We start from the raw sequence: 21,588 nt of genomic DNA on the forward strand, positions 1-21,588 counted from the left end.
TACTAACACACAGTTTTACTATTCAAAAAAAAATTAAAACTTAAAACGTATACGTTCACATGTAAAGCACGTGCATCATGATGGTATTCCATAAATAACATACCCTGGCAAATAACATGCACCACTTGCTGGTAAGCCACTAGCTTAATTGGAGACGTCAGCAGATGAACCTCTATAGGACAATCAAATACAAACTGCGGATAGCAATCTTTATTGTACAAACAAAAGTAGTTATAAGCCAGAGTATTGATCGTGAAGAGCTGCATATTTGATCATATATCGTAAATAAATATAACAATGTAATACCTCACCCACCCACATACACGCACTTCCTCCTAGACAAAATCTAAGGTCAATCAAAGATGCCTACAGTGTGAATATAAATACATATTGTTAACAACATGCACTTATTCATTCTGCTGATCCGAACTCAGACTTGCAACTAAAACAGCAGCAGCAGCAGGCCAGAGAACTTCTTTACACCAGAATACGGTGAGCACCACTCCGAATTGTACAAAAAAAAAACTCACATTCTCCGTGGTAACACAATGTACAAAAATCATATGCAATGCTTCTTATCGAACCCCTCAGCCGAAATCAAACCTGAAATCAAACGTTTCAACCTCTCAGCCCCAGGTCCAGGCCTAAGTTGCTTCAAATCCTTCACAAACTCCTTTGGATCACTCAAATTAGCTTCAATACTATTTGTCCAACCACCAGGAACAAAACCATTGGCTTCTCGACCGAGAAGTTCTTTATCAATCTTATCAAGGAGAGCGGGGTTATCTCTTACGAATTTCCTCGCAAACGGTGTGTTGCTATTGACCATCTTTGAGAAGTCATCGAGGGTTAGGAAATGGGGATGTTGCTTCGGAGGGTTGTCCCAGGAGATGAAGTGGAGGTCGTGGTTGACGGTGGTGTTTTTGAACTCAGGAGCATTGCAGATGACGGTGTGGAAGTAGCCTTCAGGGGAGGAGAGAAAGTTAGAGTAGTACATCAGGACAGTTCGGGGGAGGTTGTCCCATCCCCAGATGCAGTATTCGATGAACTGATGAGAAAGCATCATCCATGCAGAGCCTACACAGAATGAACAGTTATATTTACAGTAATTATGATTTGAAAGAAGAAGACGTTTTTGGAAAACACTATTTTTTAAAATCCATTTAGGACATGATACTACCAGTCTTAAAGGTTATAACATAAAGGTACAAATAGGAGATTGTAACTCACGTGATGTTTGCAAACAAGTTTTATATGACTTCTGAAGACACAAACCTTGCATCAGAATCTTGATGTTCAATGCTAAATAACAAAAACATTATTGGGGTACACTCACTGAATATGCAAAGATAGGAAGGTTTTTATGCTTGCCTGATACTGCGGTCTGCTAGAATGTCCTTAGCTGGATGAGCAGATCAAATAGTCTAAACAGGGAACCAAAGACGACATTCATCCCCCCAAGGCATAAACAAATGATTGCACAAGCATGAAAGCTAGAAAATTTTGGCATCTATAAAGACATTATAATAAAGAACAAGTATAACAAACATGGAGATGCCAAGGTGATGACTCACTGCACTTCAAAGAATTTGGCACAACAGAAGTATTGCATATGGGCATGGGTGGATGAAATGCAGTAAACAATTGGAAAAGTCAGGCATATTAAGGATAGCCTTCACTAAAGATGAACAAATTGGAAATCAAAGAATAGCCTTGACTAAAGACCAAATAAGGCTCAATCAAAGAAGGAGATGAGAAGGGTTACAAGCATATCAACACTGGAAAGAGTTTTGTGTTCGAATGTAGAAACTCCTATACAAAAGCTTCAGCTAAGCTGTACCACTCAATTCCTTTTTCCCCCCCTTGCAACATAAAATAATTAATCTGTTAGAGAACTAATAAAGTCTAAGCTCGTGCCCTGATCTTATCAATGATGCCTTACATAAATAGCTGACTCAGTGACACACGCCACAGGTGAACAGTGCAATTTTACATGCTACCAGAAACAGGTTGATTGATGAAATGCAAAAGTAAGTTTTAAGTGGCAGTAAGCAAGCAAGCTCTGATACTATAAAAGTTACCATATGCTCAATTATTTAGACATTACACAGGAGTGCATGAGAGAGAGGCCCAATCAACTACTAGTTGACTAAATTACTTCTCCTTTGATTCAAATCTGAAATGCAAAAGTATGATGAACACAAATATAGGAGTTGAGTGAAGGAAAAGCTTGTTTTTAATTGGTATTCTCAATGCATCCCACAGAACATCATATTATTTGCAATCAGTAAGAGTTTCTGAGAATAATGTTGCACCAATAGGAAGATAAGAGCAAAGAGGTTTGCACACATAAGATGCGTATAAGAGATGTGAATATGTAGACATGAACAAAGTAAGAAATTTTGGAACAGCTTGCTAGGAAGGTCGATCAGCAAAGACATGGGGTGCATGAGATGAGAATATGAGATACAACTATGTTGAAATGAATAGTGGAACTGCCAGAAAGCTGAGTTCATGTAACCGTTATTTAAAGTCAAACGTTTAGAAAGAGGGTGAATTTAATGATATCTGATTCAGAAGGCATGTTCTTCTGCCACAAAATGAGTACAGCTCAAAGGAAAACATTGTTAAAACTAATGTAGAAATGTCAATAAAAGGTTCATATGATTTTTATTTACTTTCATTGTTAAAACTCATGTAGAAATGTTAACAAAAGCTTCATATGATTTTTATTGTTAAAACTCATATAGAAATGTCAATGAAAGGTTCATATGATTTTTAGGTAGAAATGGGGCAGAAACCAGATGTAAGAAATGGCAATGGTTGACAATGACACGATCATTGACTAATGTAATGCTTAAACGTTGATGGTACTTGTTCAAGAGACTAGGATAGCAACTAACCACGAATATTCCTTGTATTATTATGCTGCCATAAAGGACTGTAATCTACCTGTTTTCTTATACTAATCAAAGTTTATAATACTAATGAATGAAAATGGTAAAGCCATCGTTCAAACTTTAACAATTAATTAATTAATTATAAGCAAGATCACAAAGATTATTTTTGGTGGTTAATAATGAGTTTTAAGGTTACTGGTTATGCTCAGAAAGTGAGCAAGCATGTCGATTGACAAGGATATTTGATGATTCATATGGATATAGACCTAAGATCATACTAGTCGCATTAAGAATAGCTTTATTGTGCGCAGAAGATAGTGATAGAGCCAGTTGGAACATAGACCTAACCTCATGCTACTCACATTAACAAAAGATTTACTAAGCAGAAAACATGTGTAAAATAACTCAGAATATTGTCAAGATTTTCACAAGTGACTAGTGAATTATAGGCAGACTGGACAATGGAAATTCTTATATGGAGGGGAGTTACAGATATTTGATTTACTATTCTGTCCTTGGAGTTCTTTAGTTCACATGAGTGCTGGTCTGGTGCTCTTCAAAGTAAGACAAGGTATTTTTGTTAAATAGTAAGATATAAGCTCGAGTCGAGACGAGTTTAAATTTCCATCCAGGTAATATTTGAGGGTATTTGGGTAGCTAAGTTTTTGGTCAAAGTAGCTTTTAAGCTCGCATTTTCATATCTACCAGTCGTGACAACTCAATAAGGTAGCTTTTAAGACCCATTTAAAAAAGTTGGGGTTCCCAACTTTTGAAAAATTAACTCATAAGCTCACACAAATAAACTAAGTTTGACCAAGCGAATGACTTCTCTATCCATACAAGTTTTATGTTCTTTTTTTGTCATAAAACCAAAGGTAGCTTAACTTATAAGCTTCAAAAATAAGCCCTCCCCAAACAACCTCAAAGTATTCACAAGCCACAAGTATATGAAGAGAGCCCCCAGAAATTTGGAATTCAGGAAGTAGAAATTTTCCTTTCTTTTTTATTCTTTTGTCATGGACTATTAAAGTTCCCATGAAAAATAATGTGAGTAAGATCATTGCTATGTAAAACAATAAGTTGTTACTGGTGAAGGGAGAATGCAAAAACTCACACCTACAACAGCTGCTTACAATTCAACAAGTGGGCACCAATATGGGCATTGTCCTAAGCCAATATTTTGAGTATCACGGCTCATTATAGTTTACAAAGATGCCACTGAACATGCAGTTTTTAACTGGTTATAAACAAGTAATTTTGTCTCTTCAGTTTTTTAACTGGATATAAACAAGTAATTTGGTCTCTTTTAGAAAGATAAAGAACCCATGGGTTTGTGCTTTTCTTGTTAGAGGCAAGGAAAGCAAGAGAGAAGCAACATTCAATATTGCTACTTGACATATGATAATTACATTACATTCATGCTTTTTCTAGGCAAGTATTTGGCAACAGTTATACATCAATGTAGATATGCTCGTGATAGATAATCCCGTAATATTAATATGATACTTAAAGCCACAATAAAATCATCTACTGCCATATACCAAGATTAGTGTTCTAGATTACCAATGATTTATTTCTTTTACATCTTGGTTCTTCTTTCTTTTTAAGATTCACACTATACACAAGTATTTAAAGTACTAAAGATGAGCCCTATCACAATTCAAGTATTTACACATGAGCGTCATGATGTTGGCATGGTAAATATTTTGACCATTAACATACAATATATCATTATATCTGGTTATTCTAACAACTAATTTCTCAATATGAAATATACTAAAAATGAAAGAATAAACAATGGAGTCAATTTTTAACTTCTTTGTAAGGACACTAGTAATTTTGACATCTTTCCAATACATAAATGATGTCCTGTTGCTTTTTAGGAATATCGTTTTCTCTACCAAAATCTACAAATTTCCCTACTTCAGCTCCAACCAACCCAAAGCAAACAATATTAATAAAACTATTAGTTGAAGTTCTTATATATGATTTTACAAATTAACAAAAGAGAGGTAGTCAAACTAAAGAAATTGCATCCTCAATTATAAACCCATATAAATGTAGAAGCCACATAAACATCCTCTTTAAAGTAAGGCTTTAGCCCCTACTAGCCGCTTAAACTATTCATTTTGTCCCTTCGTGCCCCCTAAACTATTTTTCACCTTATCCGACCACCCTGAATTATTAAATTCATCCCCTTAGCCCCGTGAACTATTTCCGGCCCCACATTACCCCCTAAACTATCACTTCAGTCCAACCTTACCCTTTGAATTGTCACTTTATCCATTTAAAATGCCCACAAATTAATAGAAGAGAATTGGCAACTGGTACCAAAGAGATAGTTCTAAAATAAAACTAAAAATAGTTTAGGGGGTAAGAAGGAACAAATTGAAGAGTTTAGGGGGCAAGTAGGGGCTGAAACCTGAATGTAATAATCAAATAGCTGGAATTTATCCAAGTTTCTAATACCACGATACTTGAATAGCTTTTATCTTGCATTAGATATTATGCATTCAAATCTTCAATATGACACATAAAGCCTTTTTGTATATGTGTTTTATACCTTGGACAAGGTTTAATGCCTTGGAGGCTTGAGTATCTATTGCCCTGGGTTGTTGGGTTTTTCAGGTTCCCCTAGTGCACACACCTAGGAATATGCTATAGAAATTTGTTAATGACATGACCGAAAAAGAAAATACAAGTTTTCACCATTTTAATTTTTTCATAGCCTTCTATTCTGTAATGGGAACATGGCAGACCAAGCTCAAAATAGTTGTCTACATATGTTTTCAGAATCCGTGAGTGTTCATGCACCCTCCTAATGAACTTGGTAGAAATGAACCAGCACTGTTGTTGCAAGGTTCATTGTCTTTAAGTTTTAAAACAGGAAACTTTGTAGCTTTATTTCATTTTCTAACTTTAGACTATAATTGCCTGAACAGTTACAGTTGTCATTGTAAGATTATCTCAAGATTACAGTCTAAACAGTAACCATAAACACCACCCCGCTATAATACGGAATATACTATTCTATTTCTAACCTTCAAATTATGAAAATGAAACAAATCAGCCAACTTCTACGCTAAATCACCAACACCTAGTGTTGTCTTTTGCTATGTCAAGTAAGGTCTTCAGAAGTGGAAAGATTATGCCTGCAAATGCATAACATTCCTTATTGATACCTCACCTGTAAAGAGCTTGAATGCAGAGGGTACGCTCCTTTTTTCTGTAACCCAAAATACGTCGGATTTCTTCAAGCTATATAGCCCAGGATCTATGATAACAGGTCTGGCCCTCTGGAACCTGCCAATTGGTATTACAAAGTCACATTAGACAAAGTTCAACACAAGGATGAAAAACAATTGGTCAACAAGGATGATCAGCATACTCTTTCCATCCTATATCGCTCGTGTGCTCGATAAAGTTCAGTTCTCTAGGTAGAGTTGCCAATGTATAGAGAATATCTGCTCGATCAAGTAAAAAATAAGAAATCAGATAAAGTCAAGAACCAGAAGTATTGGACGAATTCAATTGCATTGCAATAAATGTGTCTACATCCGCAACATATAAGATAGCAGACAAAGAAGCAATGTAAGAGAATCTAAGAAACCTTCTAAATTGCCCAATAGATGACTAGGCACTTCCCATATAAGACAAGTTGGAAGCTAATTTATATATGAAAGCCTCCTCAGTTTTCATTCTAACATATAATTCAAAACGAATTTCAAACAGGTGCCTATGGGCACTAGTTAGGGGATAAGAGAGAGAGAGAGAGAGAGAGAGAGAGAGAGAGAGAGAGAGAAAAAAATAGCAAGTGGGCTCCCGCCGATTTGAACTAAATTCTCTCCTCACTCTATCTCTCATCCTAATGAGTGCCCATGGACACCTAATAGAAAACCCCAATTCAAAATCATCTAATAAATAACATACTAAAATTGTCAAATACTACTAGTAAACTTTAAAAAAAACATCTCAGAATACCAAAAAAACTTAAGCTCCAACCTAATGCAGCTACATGTAAACATTGACATTCAATTCTTGAGTGCTCCCAAATATGTCATTCTAAATCAGGAAATATTAGAAATAAGAAACTAAGAACTAAATGTGTTAAAACAAATTCAAAACAAGAAGTATTAATCACGCATGAAGAAAAGCAGCTGAAATGGCAAGTGATCTGATATAAAGACATGCATAGATAAAGACAAGAATCAGACAATTCTCTGATAATGCATAAAAAAAGCCCTCACCAAATACAAGCACAAAAAAATCGCAGGTCCCTCAACTGCTCCCATATGCATAATTCCAAAAGAGGCAAAACATAAACATCCCTAAATTCTCGCTCATACCACCACAAGATTCAAACTTTCCGAATCCAGACCCATTAAACCCTACCAAAATTAAATAAACACATCACAAAACCCCGAATAAATCACTTACCATCCTGGGTCACAAGCGGGTAATCCGAAGCACTGAGATTAATGAACCAATCCCAATCCCCTCCCTCCTTGATCAAGATCGCCGCCGCATGCAGCGTGTTAGCAACCATCGTAGGCCCCCTATACGTAACCAAATTAGCCTTCTTCACAACCCTAACATTCCCAAATCTCTTGTAAGTGGGGTCCGCCCTAATCTCCACGGCCACCTCCAATCTCTCCACTGCCGACGCCTCCAGATCAAGATGCACCACGTAGAAATTTGCCGGGTGAAATAGAGAGCCCTAAGCGTTCGCCTCAAGCTCGCGCCATCCCGGCCGAGCCACGAGATCAGGTACGCGAGCCTCGGGCAACGGGTTCAGGCGGCGGCGGCGGGGAACGGCGGAGCTTCTGCTCGAACGAAGAGGGGGTCGCCGTGCCCGGCGAGGCGGCAGAGATCTGGAAAAGCTGAGGTGGCGGGAAAGGGGAGGAGGAGAGGAGAAGAGGGAGAGGGAGATGAGGAGAGAAGGAGATTAAGGAGGGAGGAGAGGAAGGGGGATCACGCATTTCTTTTGGTGAGGAGAGGGTATTCGTCTGTCCATTGACGGCGGCGGCGGAAGGAGGGCGAGGAGAGGAGGTGCAGGTTACCGGCGAGTGAGAGCGGGGGTTTTGGTTTCGCATCTGAGGGTGGGAAATAATTTGAGTGGTGGACTTGGAGGTGAGTGTTGACTTAAGTTTACGGGAGGGTATGGGGCTGCGTTTGCGTGGGTGCGTAGATCTTTCATTCAAAAGTAACTGCTTTTGTTACACTATGTGGGGCCCGCTTCTCAGTGAACGGGTGGATAAATGGCTAGTTCCGCCCGGCATCAGTCATTTTAATCTACTAGAAATTTACTATTCATACTGTAGTGCGATCTTTGGCGATCTAAAAGTGAATTTAAAATATGAAATGGTTAATTTTCTTTGTAAATAAATTTTACATTCATGTCAGCACGTAAGTGAAATATAGTGTTTGTTTGAAAATTTAAATTATTATCAAAAGTGTAATGTGAAGATGACGTGGCAAAATAAGATTAATTAGAAAGTATAATTAAAATTATTTAATTATGTGAAGATGACGTGGCAAAATAAGATTAATTAGAAAGTATAATTAAAATTATTTAATTAAATTAGTTATCTTTTTGTCACTTTGGCAAAATAAGATTAATTAGAAAGTATAATTAAAATTATTTAATTAAATTAGTTATCTTTTTGTCACTTTTATGTGACTTTACCCCTTTTTTAAGAGAAGTCAAAATTATATTAAATTATATGTGATAACTTTCTTGCATCTCACTTTCATAACCACTTACAAGAAAACAAACACCATAATTGTTAAATGAAAATAACTTTCTCACTTTCATATTTCACTTGCATGCAAACAAACACCACATGCTACTAGCATTTACTGTAGTATTTATTACTGTAGCTACATGAAACTGAACACAACAGTTTTTTTTGAAAAATATTACTGTAGCATACGGGAATACTGTAGCAGTCGGGATACTACATCAATTCAAAAAATTACTGTGACAGTTAAAATCAGGATTACTATAGCAGGAAAAAATATGTCATGCTTTACACCGTGTTCACACCAATTATTTATATTTTAAAATTAGTCCTTCAAACCGTGGAAATTGTTACGCGGTCCCTAGAGTGGTGTGAATTGTTTCAAATTAGTTCACTGGCAGAATTCTTGTCCCCTGTGATACTACCGTAATTGGTTATTTAGTATTATGATATTCTACTGTTACTAGATGCGTATCCAACACAATTGAAAGAGGAAAGGGTTGTAATGAGAAAGGACGGCAAACATAAGAATATAAGTGACATACCATGTCAAAAATTTAATCTGAAATGTAAAGTTCGCGACGATCAAACAATAACAAAGTTGAGGGACTATTGTGAAATAGTTTATAAGATTCGAGGGACAAGTTTAAACTATTAAAGATGTAAGGGACAAATGTGGAAAGAACCTAGTCGCTATTATGTAGTGGTACGGTTTTTTTTTTAAGTGGTGGGGCCGGCTCTAGTTTTATTGAAGTCACGAATCGGAAGGAGAGGGTGTGGAAACGTCTTGAGGACTGGAAATAACGCACCCATGGGTACACCCCATGCTTAAAGTGGTAAAGCATGTGGGTGTTTTTTTTGGGTGGAAAATAATTTCTTACGGGCTTTAATAAATGTTTGAAAATACAAACCGTAGAAAGACGAGCCCCGGGAGAAAGAGCTTGGAGGTTTTGACGGAAGAAAGTAGGAGACTTTTGGTTTGGGCTTCTGTTGATTCGTAGGCCATTGAAGTTTTGGAGGAAGAAAGTAGGAGACTTTTGGTTTGTATATATATATATATAGGATTTCTGATGCGGACTGATGCGTACGCATCTGGCTGAGTTGGTAAGAGAAGGCCACAGACCTTTGTTCATACAGTAGAATTAAAAAGAGTTTCTTAATAACGATGGATGTCCAATAAGGGCATGTTCATTTGCCTAAAAAAAGAGGGAAATCAAAGAAATGGAAAACTATTAAAATGAAGAATTGTTTTTGGAGTGTTTGGTTGGCTAAAAAAAGAAGGAAATCAAAGAAATGGAGATGAAATAATGTTAGTTGTCACATTATTATTGGATGATGTGAGTGATTTTTTAAGAAAACTAGTTTTGATGTTGTTCGGTTGGCGAAAAAAATAAGGAAATGAATTATGAGAAACCTATTTCCTGTAGTTTGTTATTTTCTTTTGTTCGGTTCATTCTAAAAAATAAGAAATGAAATGAGATGGGATGAGTTGTCATTGTATTATTGGGCGATGTGATCCAAGATTAAGAAAAGTGTTTTCACAACTTTTTGGGATGAAAACAAAGAAATGAAATGTTAATGAGATGAGGTGAATTGTTATAATATTTTATTGGATGATGTGAGTGATTTGAAATGATGAGAAGAGATGAGTTGAGTGATGTTTGGATGAAAATAATATTTTATTAGATGTGATGGATGAGTTGTTAGATGAAAATAATATTTTATTAAATATGATAGATGAGTGGTTAGATAAAAATAATATTTTATTAGATGATGTGGATGAGTTGTTGGATGAAAATAATATTATAATATTTTATTAGATGATGTGGATGAGTTGTTGGATGAAAATAATATTTTATTAGATGTTGTGGGTGAGTTTTAGGGATGAAAATAATATTTTATTAGATGTTGTGGGTGAGTTTTAGGGATGGAAATGGAGGAAATAGAACTTTTTGATATTTTTCACCTTTTCCATTTTCATTTCTTGATTTTTAGAAAACAAATGAACAGGCAAGATTATAACTAAATACATATACAAGTGTCATCAGATACCATGAAACAACTTGTATAGCTTACAAAATATTCAAATTGTTCCTCATGACTAAACTTACCAATATATATTAAAAGCTGTAATAATTAGTTCAAACATATAAATGATTCCCTCAGAAAGAGCATAACGATTAATCAGATTATCAGCATTAGCATGGTCTATAAGAACCTCATAGGGAATCAAGCCAACAAACACGTAACCATGAAAGGAAGAAAAGGAGTGTACAAGATAACATACATTAAAACGAGATTCAGATGAAGACCGTCTTCATATGAGCACATCATCCCCATCTTCGCTTGATGATCCATTACCCTCTTGCCAATTTGTATCACCGCATGTAGAAGACCTACATTATAATGAAAATATATATATATACACCAAGGGGATAATAGAAGGTGAAAAATAAGAAATGCTTAAATAATAAAGGAATTACTACTTACGGATTTGTGGGTGCCAGACAATTTCGCTTATCATTGGCCTACTTTACCACACCCGTGGCAACGTCTATCTTTTTTATTTTTTGCTCTAGCCATTGCTTTCTCTTTTCCTCCCTTCAACCTTTTGCCGCACCCTTTTGCTCGCACTTGATCGGGTTCATTGAAACTATTTTGAAAAGTACAAGAATCCTCCACACTAGTACCATCATCCATTAAATTACTACTCATTTGATTATTTTTCTCGATGAAGCTCTTTGCAACCGTGCGGCCACTAACCATGTGGCTACTAATGAATTGGTCGATTTGCTCATTAATGATGCGCACTCCATTGGTAAACATCTTCCTCGTTTCTTCACATACAAGGGACTTGTCAACTAATTCCAAAGATGATTGGATAAATTGACTCCGTGTTAAAAGATAAGAATTGTCAGGGCTTATCGGCATACCTTTATCATCAACCACTATCCCCGATTTTGCAGACTTAGTCCACCTCCTTAAGATGTATTTATCGGGCAATATTTCAGCATCAAATTTCATCAAGTAGGAGATAATGTGAGTACATACGATTCCGGCGCTTTCAAACTTTTTACAACTACAAGAAACCAAATCCAAGTCCTTGTCGTAAACGATTTCGCAGACTTTGCTTGTTGAGTTGCCCTAACAAACTGTAACTTGTAGTTAAAGCTGTCACACACTTCAGCCTCAAACTTGAAATACATCTCATTAGTGTAAATATCAACCATTTGCTCCAAAAAGTCATGATTTATTCTAAGTTTAGGTTTCTCAATCAAGTCTTTGTGATCGGCCATCAACTCCTCGTGACGTTGGCGCACTAGTCCCCTGCCAAACTGTATCATAAAATCCACCAATGAATTATTCTTCGAAACAAATTTCTTAAAGAATGCATGTCCACTTTCTGCTCGTTGGCTACTTGACATGTCTGCTGAGAAAATGTGATTAACATATGCAGGAATCCATCTTGACCGAAGTTCATATTGGTCTTGCAACCACTTGTTTCCTTCTAACCTACTTTTCTTAATCAGACTTTCCCATTGTAAATCAAATTCTTCAGGAGTCTCTGATTTCCAAATGCAAGCCGAGAACTCACTTTTGTAAATACTATACTTCGTTGCATCAATTTTCTCAGAAAACTTCATTAATATATACCAACTACAATACCTGTCAAAAGAATTAAAAAAGTGTTAAAAAGAAAGGCTATGTATATAAATATTTTCAATAATATATACAAACTATAATACCTGTGAAAAGTATTTGGAAGAACAATAGGAAATGCCTTAGTCATCGCTGGGTCTTGATCGGTAATAATCATCTTCAGGGCACCACCAAGCATACTTTCCAAAAATTGATTAAATAACCATACAAAATCATCAACGCTCTCATGATTCAAAAATCCACAAGCAAAAACAATTGTTTGACCATGATTGTTAACCCCCATTATTGGTGCAAATATAAGGCCATAGCGATTAGTGTTATAAGTAGTATCAAAGATTACAACATCATCGAAAAATTTATAAGCCCGCCTTGATCTTGCATCGGACCAAAAACAACGAGTAATCTTTTGTTCCTCATCGGCCTCAATTTGAAAAGTAAATGAGGGATTATTTCCTTGTTCCAATTTTAAATACTCATAAAACATTTCACCATCATGCTCCTTCAAATCAGCACGGATATCCCTTGCATGATTATACAAATCTCTTTGAGTGCACCCAATATTTTCTATACCTCCAGATTGTACTCCAAGTAAACTGAATTGTTGATGCTGAGGTATATTCACCATGGATAACTCTATACCTCCAGATTGTACTCCAAGTAAACTGAATTGTTGATGCTGAGGTATATTCACCATGGATAACTGTTTAGTTGGAGACTTTGTTACGGCTGAAACGTTACGATGGGACCTTAAAAGATGAACCTTTGATGGTGTTGATAGTGGGTGGCTGTGCTCCTCATTAAAAACAGTAACAATGTATTTTTCGGAGTTTGATTTTAAAACAACAATTTTGGCAGTACAATCCTCAGCTAAGCTTCCTCGACGTCTTTTTTTTCTTCCAACATCCGCGATTTTTAGAGATTTTCCTTGTTTAAAACAAACATACTCCTTCCTTCTTATTTCACAACTTCCCGGCTCTTTCTGAGTAGTCCAAGACCTTACACTAAACCCAGCTGCTTTAGCATAAGTATTATAGAATGTCACAACATCATCTATTGTGTCAAATTCTTGCCCTTTTTTTGCCTCAACTCATCTGATACTTGAGGAGTATATATTAAATCATCGTCATCCAAGTTTACTTCAAGGAGTATATATTAAATCATCGTCATCCAAGTTTACTTCATTAGCTTCAGTGCCCAAGTTATCCATTCTGTAATTAACCATGTTAAAAATATATTTCAGTGCCCAAGTTATCCATTCTGTAATTAACCATGTTAAAAATATATGCAGATTAAGATGCAGCAAGTTTTGCATACTAACAATATAGGTATTATGGACATATTTTTTTGAAAAGAAATGCCTAAGAACCTTTTCAAGAACAAATTCCAGCATCTCATAGTGTTTTAAGGTTCTACACATCTTCATTTATTGAATACGTACATTTAGTTTCTTTAAAGAAAAAAGAGAAAAGAACGTTGACAACAGAACACTAATGTTCAGATTCAATCACTGTCCTGATTCACTAATAACAAGAAGCAAAATAATAATAATAATTAAAAGGCTAATTAAATCCAAGAACTTATTCAATCACTGTCCTGATTCACCAAACCATTCACCAAACCATCAATCAAGAACTTATTCAATCTAATGTTCAGAAAAGAGTAAAAGGCTACCGAGACCAAAAGAATTAATTAAATCCAAGAAAATGACCGACAGCCAGCCTTTGTTGACCATTTCATGCATCAAATCCCTAGTTCTTGTAATCAAGCTATAATTACAAAAAAAATGACCGACAAAAACCCTAATCAAAACTTGTAACGAGCTTGGAATGGGCTGAGATCGTTACCTGAGTTGGGGGAAGGCGGTGGCTTGGTGGAGGAGGAGAAATGGGGATCTCGAGTTGGGAAAGTCGATCTGTTGGGAAAGTCGATCCGTCGGCGGTGATGCTGCTTTCGCGGTGGGATCGAGTTGGGAAAGTCGATCCGTTGACGGAGGAGGAGAAATGGGGATTTTTGATGGGGTTTTTTGAGGAGAAATTGAGGAGAAATGGAGGTTTTGGAGGTTATATATATATATAGATTAATGGGTATCCTTGTCATAGGAGGGGATTTCCTCCTATGACACCTCTAAAATCACATGATTGAGCGACATTATGGATGATCTGCTCCGTTGAACTTGATCTACATATTCTAAAACCCCAACACACCAAGTTTGGGGTGAATCCGTCGTTGTTTGACCCTCCATCGAGCCATGTGAAAAGTTCTATTCATTCAAAACCGTTAAAATTGATACGAGTAGATGAAGGTAGATGTGGTGTAAAAATTATCATTTCATTTCACCTAGAAGCATACGAGCAAAATTGACCCGCGCAATAAGCATATGTGTACAAAAAAACAAAAGAAATAATAGCTTAATTTTTAACTTATAAATATATAGTGTAAATAATCACTTAAAACAAAATAGCAAAACTATAACAAGAAATAAATAACTTACACTATATATTAAACTGTTAAAATACAAATTAGATTTGTAAATAATCCGAGCCTTTTGGAAGTGGCTTATGACAAATAGTGGTGACACCTTGCGTTTATAGGCAAATATCCCTTTCTGGAAGTAGGTGAGATGAAAATTAAACGAATAAAACTTTGACTTTGAGAAAAATAGAAACTCATATTCAGTTTGTCATGTCAAAACGTCAATATTGCCAAAAAAAATATAATGATTATTGTATTTGATTTAAAAATACAGTATTTATAGCCACGAAAATTATTGAAAATTAAATCTAAAACATGGTGACTCACAGCGATAGCAAGTTTATAAAACTGCTGAAATACAAGGTAGGTTTAAAAGTAATTTGGTGAATTTTTTTGTGTGTAAAAGTAGTTTTAGAAGTAAGTGAGTTTAAAAATAAATGGGGTATAACTTTGATTTTATTGGACAAAAAATCTTGTAGGATCTTTTAGGAAGTGAGTAACTTTAATGGGACAAATACTTTAGGTGAGATATTTTCTTGGGTCAAAAAATGACTTTAAAGATGAGTGGGTTTAAAAATATATAAGGTGAAAACGTTGGGCTTATAGGTAAATTTTTAATATCTGATGAAATAAGTGGCTTAGAAAAAAGAGGTTTTCTCCAATATTAGTCCCTGACATCTATCATATTTTCAAATCAGCCATTCACATTATTGAAACTTTTATTAAGTCACTCAATTCCCAAATAATTTTGAAACTAATCCCTTACATTAGTGAAATTACTATTATGTTCTCCAATTCTTAAGTTATTTTGAAATTACTCACTTCATTGAAGTACAAAAGTAGCAATTAGAGATTAATTTGAAATGTATGAGTGTCAAATAGAAATTTTAAGGATTTGAGAGACAATTTTTCCTGTAATTGCTATTTTTATTCTTTATACTAAAGGAAATAATTTAAAAATAATGAGGATTTGGGAGGCTAATTTTCCTCTGATAAATATCTCTGCATTTGATTGAACGAACAAATTCTAAAATATCTTAAGATTTCAGGAACGTGAGAGCAATTTTAATAATTTGAGGGACTAATTTTAAAATAATTTAGGGGATTGAGGGAGTAAGTAGCAATTTCAATGATTAGAGGAAATAATTTCAAAATATGAAAGAATAATAAAGGGACTAACGGAAAGCCCCTTAATAAAAGGGGGAGGGGGTTGTAAAGGTTAGGGTTTAATAGAAGAAAACAAAAAAAGTGAAAGAGATTACTTGCTAATTACATTTTTGACTCTTCATTGAAATGGATAATTTAAAAATCATAAGGATTTGAGAGACTAATTTTCCTCTAATTGCTATTTCTACACTATTTTTGATTGACGGAAATTTTATCAATATAATTTAAGAATTAGGAGACCTAGTGAAAATTTTAATGATTTGGATCGACTAATTTCAAAATAATTTAGGGAATTAAGGGACTCAGTATCAATCTTAATGATTTGAAGAACTAATTTCAAAATATAAGAGATATAAGGGACTAATGGATAACCCTTAAAGTATCTCTTTTTTTTTGGGTTTGTTTGGAAGCTTTGCGGGTCCTTTTTGTTTGGGTGGAGGGGTTGGGGGTGGGCGTGGTGTTTTGGAGAGGTGTAAAGCTTTAAGAGCTTAATAGGAGGGGGGGGGGGGGGGAATAATTTCCCCTAATGAAATATTTCTACTCTTTATTGAAAAGAATAATTTAGAAATAATAAGAATTTGAGAGGCTAATTTTCCTCAAATTGCTATTTTCAATAACTTACTTGAGAATTAGAAGATCTAATAGCAATTTTAATGATTTATGGAATTAATTTCATAATAGCTTAGAATTGAGGGGCCTGCTAGCATTTTCAATAAATGGGGGAGTAATTTCAAAATATTTTTAAAGAAACTAACGGAAGATTGGGTTTAATAGGAAAAAAAACTAAAAATTTAAAGGAGAGTGGAGACGATTTACTAACCTGCAACTTATAACAGAGATGATATAGCACCAAGGTATATGCCCTTTTTATTCTATATTATATTACTATACTATTTTATATATTAAATTATTGGTTACTTCAGAAATGGACAGTGATAAACTCAATAACTTTGGTATATATATAAATATAAATGTAAATATTGTGTTGAAAGATAACAATATATATAGTAGCTATTGTATTATAGTTTTTTTTAGGGCTGGGCGTATTCGGTTCGGTTCGGTTTTAAGCCCAATCCGCATCCAATCCGAATTTTTCGGATTCTCAAAACTCTCATCCAGATCCAGATTTTTTCTCCTTCATCCGAATATTCGGCCCAACCGAAATTCGGTTCGGTTCGGTTCGGTTTCGGTTTTGAACCGAATTAACTCCATTTCACAAAAATCTGGGTAAGTTTTAGTTATATCCAAAACTGAAAAGAAGCAATCAAAACTGAAAAGAAACAATCAAAACTGTACTAAGCCACTTAATCAAATTGTATGATCTGAATATAACTAGCTTAATACACTAGGAGGACCATGTAATTATGTAGCCTTTTTTAGAGAAAGAACAATGTTTGGCAGGCACACACACCTTTTGATGATTTTCGTTAATTTTTAGCTGCCTTTTTCTCATCAAGAATTATCTTATATCCTTGACAGCCTATACTATAGGTTAATTTGATATCCAGCACCAGCAAGCTGTATTCATGTTATCACTGAAATTTGACCAAAACACTAAATTTATCCTTCAACCTCAACATCTTGTATTGATTTACGGAAATCTCACTTAACTATATCAGCGTACTCAAATATATGTTAGTATAAACTCCACCCCACAATTCTTAAATGCTAAACATTCAGCCATAAATTTTCTTCACACCCAAGGCTCGCAGCTACTTTTTGTTTAAGAATTCGGTTCGGTTTTTTTTGGGCGGTTCAGGGGTTCAAACCGGATCCAGACCGGTTTAATTCGGTTCGGGCGGTTTAGAGACTTCTTCTCATCCATTTAATTCGGTTCGGTTAACCGATCCGTTTTTTCGGGCGGTTTTTTCGGTTGAACCGGTTTGTTTCGGTTTTTGCCCACCCCTAGTTTTTTTGTAGCATAGCAACTATTTTGCATTTTCTCTTAAGCATATGAAGAGAAACTTTTTAAACTTTTTGTTTAATGATGACCCGAATTTGATAGTTTAGTTTAGGTCCCGAATGTACTATTTATTCAAGTCTCATACCACCTTTTTTTTTTTTTGAAATGTTTGAACTTTTATGTGTTTCTAAAATAATTGATAATTATTCTCTTTTTTGAGAAATGCTTATTTATGCTTTATGCTTTTGAGAAAAAGGCTGCAACTATAGGTCCTTCCAGTGTATTATGATTTGGAACTTAGGGGGTGTTTGTTTGCATGCAAGTGAAAGATGAAAGTGAGAAAGTTATTTTTATTTAACAATTAAGGTGTTTGTTTTCATGTAAGTGGTTATGAAAGTGAGATGTAAGAAAATTACCACATAAGATTTAATACAATTTTGACTTCCCCTAAAAAAGTGGTGAAGTCACATGAAAGTGACAAAAAGGTAACTAATTTAATTAAATAATTTTAATTATATTTTCTAATTAATCTTATTTTGCCACATCATCTTCACATTGCACTTTCGATAATAATTTAATTTTTCAAACAAACACTGTATTTCACTTGCGTGCTGACATGGATGTAAAAGTCATTTGCAAAAAAAAGTAACTTACATATTTTAAATTCACTTTCAGATTGCCAAACACCCCCTTATTACAGCAACCAGTAGCCCCGCTCAGTGCCAGGCATCCTAAAGAATAGTTATATTCTAGATGTTGGGGAATTTTAGTCCTCCCGTGTACTACGATCTCCGCAACTCTGAAACCAACCCACAATTAGTAAGATAGAAAACAACCGAAATCAAGAAGAATGAACACCAAGATCTATGTGGTTCGGTTAACCAACTTCGTCCTGTATCTACGGGGCAACAATACGAGAAATCTACTCTGTATTAGGGAGAACTACAAGAGGAACCACTCAACTCTCGTCTCTCAATCTCTTAACCTCACATACATAATAAACTCTCATATTCTCTCTAAAACACACTTCTTACAATCTGAACCGACAAAAACTGCGAAACCCTCTCCCAATATTGTAATCTTTTGCATGGACAAATACTGTGAAATCCTCACCTCTCGCACAATATTCTTGAATCAGGCTACGCCCTCTGCTAACCCTAGATTACAAGAATATTGGATTTCTCTCATCTCCTTGGTTTTTCCTCCAACAATAGAAGAATATATATAGGGAAACCAAAACTCTATCTCTAGCCTAACTTCTTAATTAAAATATGATTCAAACTCCTAATAATGATGAGACTCAATCTCCTAATTATGATAGATCTCTGACCTGTCTAATTCTTATAAAGTTATACACATAATCAAAGACACAATCCCAATAATCTCCACCTTATATTTGATTCCTAAACTCCCTTGAAGATATATCATCGTCGTCTTGAAACTTTACCTCTCCTGCTAGCATCTTCTATTTCTTTTGTACTTCAAATCGAAGCACCCACACTCCTAATCAGAACACTTGCACTCCAACTGGATGCCCCATGATGCTTCCACCTCTCTTATGTGCACCAAGAGATCTGCTACCTCTAACATTAGAAGCAAATCAATCATGTTTCTCCTCCCAACTTGAGCCTGACAATAGCCTCTCCCCGCTTGTTGTCCTTGTACTCCACCTGCATCGCTCGTCTTGAACTATATCGGTGCACCTAATGGATATTTCTACTCTTTATTGAAAGGAATAATTTAAAAATAATAAGAATTAGAGAGGCTAATTTTCCTCAAATTGCTATTTTTAATAACTTACTTGAGAATTAGAAGATCTAATAGCAATTTTAATGATTTATGGAACTAATTTCATAATAGCTTAGAATTGAGGGGCCTGCTAGCATTTTCAATAAAATGGGGGAATAATTTCAAAATATTTTTAAAGAAACTAACGGAAGATTGGGTTTAATAGGAAAAAAACTAAAAATTTAAAGGAGAGTGGAGACGATTTACTAACCTACAACTTATAATAGAGATGATATAGCACCAAGCTATATGCCCTTTTTATTCTATATTATATTACTATACTTTTTTATATATTAAATTATTGGTTACTTCAGAAATGGACAGTGATAAACTCAATAACTTTGGTATATATATAAATATAAATGTAAATATTGTGTTGAAAGATAACAATATATAGTAGCTATTGTATTATAGTTTTTTGTAGCATAGCAACTATTTTGCATTTTCTCTTAAGCATATGAAGAGAAACTTTTTAAACTTTTTGTTTAATGATGACCCGAATTTGATAGTTTAGTTTATAAAAATGTTAGGGGCACACCCCCAACCACACCATCTACCACACCTCCTCTCCCTCTATAGTGCATTGGGCCCTACATCAAATTTTTTTAAAAAAATTTGATGTGGGGCCCAATGCACTATAAAGGGAGAGGAGGTGTGGTGGAGGGTGTGGTTAGGGGTGTGCCCCTATCACCGCTCTTTAGTTTAGGTCCCGAAGGTACTATTTATTAAAGTCTCATACCACCTTTTTTTTTGGAATGTTTGAACTTTTATGTGTTTCTAAATTAATTGATAATTATTCTCTTTTTTGAGAAATGCTTATTTATTCTTTATGCTTTTGAGAAAAAGGCTGCAACTATATGTCCTTCCAGTGTATTATGATTTGGAACTTATTATAGCAACCAGTAGCCCCGCTCAGTGCTAGGCATCCTAAAGAATAGTTATATTCTAGATGTTGGGGAATTTTAGTCCTCCCGTGTACTACGATCTCCGTAACTCTGAAACCAACCCACAATTAGTAAGATAGAAAACAACCGAAATCAAGAAGAATGAACACCAAGATCTATGTGGTTCGGTTAACCAACTTCGTCCTGTATCAACAACCGAAATCAAGAAGAATGAACACCAAGATCTATGTGGTTCGGTTAACCAACTTCGTCCTGTATCCAAGGGGCAAAAATACGAGAAATCTACTCTGTATTAGGGAGAACTACAAGAGGAACCACTCAACTCTCGTCTCTCAATCTCTTAACCTCACATACATAATAAACTCTTATATTCTCTCTAAAACCCACTTCTTGCAATCTGAACCGACAAAAACTGCAAAACCCTCTCCCAATATTGTAATCTTTTGCATGGACAAAGACTGTGAAATCCTCACCTCTCGCATAATATTCTTGAATCAGGCTACGCCCTCTGCTAACCCTAGATTACAAGAATATTGGATTTCTCTCCTCTCCTTGGTTTTTCCTCCAACAATAGAAGAATATATATAGGGAAACCAAAACTCTATCTCTAGCCTAACTTCTTAATCAGAATAATATTCAAACTCCTAATAATGATGAGACGCAATCTCCTAATCATGATAGATCTCTGACATGTCTAATTCTTATAAAGTTATACAAAGAATCAAAGACGCAATCCCAACAATCTCCACCTTATATTTGATTCCTAAACTCCCTTGAAGATATATCATCGTCGTCTTGAAACTTTGCCTCTCCTGCTAGCATCTTCTATTTCTTTTGTACTTCAAATCGAAGCACACACACTCCTAATCAGAACACTTGCACTCCAACTGGATGCCCCGTGATGCTTCCACCTCTCTTATGTACACCAAGAGATCCGCTACCTCTAACATTAGAAGAAAAATCAATCATGTTTCTTCTCCCAACTTGAGCCTGACAATAGCCTTCCCCCGCTTGTTGTCCTTGTGCTCCACCTGCATCGCTCGTCTCAAACT

At 35.3% G+C, this 21,588-nt stretch overlaps 2 protein-coding genes across 2 annotated transcripts; both read right to left on the reverse strand.

The window, feature by feature from the left end:
• LOC109828780 (beta-glucuronosyltransferase GlcAT14A-like) lies at positions 247-7,676 on the reverse strand. The gene is made up of 4 exons (XM_020395708.1): positions 7,338-7,676; positions 6,289-6,364; positions 6,088-6,203; positions 247-1,077 (listed from the first exon to the last, which is right to left on the reverse strand). The coding sequence occupies exons 1-4, from the start codon at positions 7,444-7,446 to the stop codon at positions 560-562; spliced, it is 819 nt and encodes a 272-aa protein (XP_020251297.1). The 5' UTR covers positions 7,447-7,676; the 3' UTR covers positions 247-559.
• Positions 11,162-13,369, reverse strand: LOC109838005 (protein FAR1-RELATED SEQUENCE 5-like). The gene is made up of 5 exons (XM_020406418.1): positions 12,941-13,369; positions 12,388-12,871; positions 11,768-12,307; positions 11,575-11,720; positions 11,162-11,478 (listed from the first exon to the last, which is right to left on the reverse strand). Exons 1-5 carry the CDS (start codon positions 12,993-12,995, stop codon positions 11,162-11,164), a joined length of 1,542 nt encoding a protein of 513 aa, XP_020262007.1. The 5' UTR covers positions 12,996-13,369.

Source organism: Asparagus officinalis, chromosome 1, assembly GCF_001876935.1.
Source record: "Asparagus officinalis chromosome 1, Aspof.V1, whole genome shotgun sequence".
Classification (NCBI taxonomy): Eukaryota; Viridiplantae; Streptophyta; class Magnoliopsida; order Asparagales; family Asparagaceae; genus Asparagus; species Asparagus officinalis.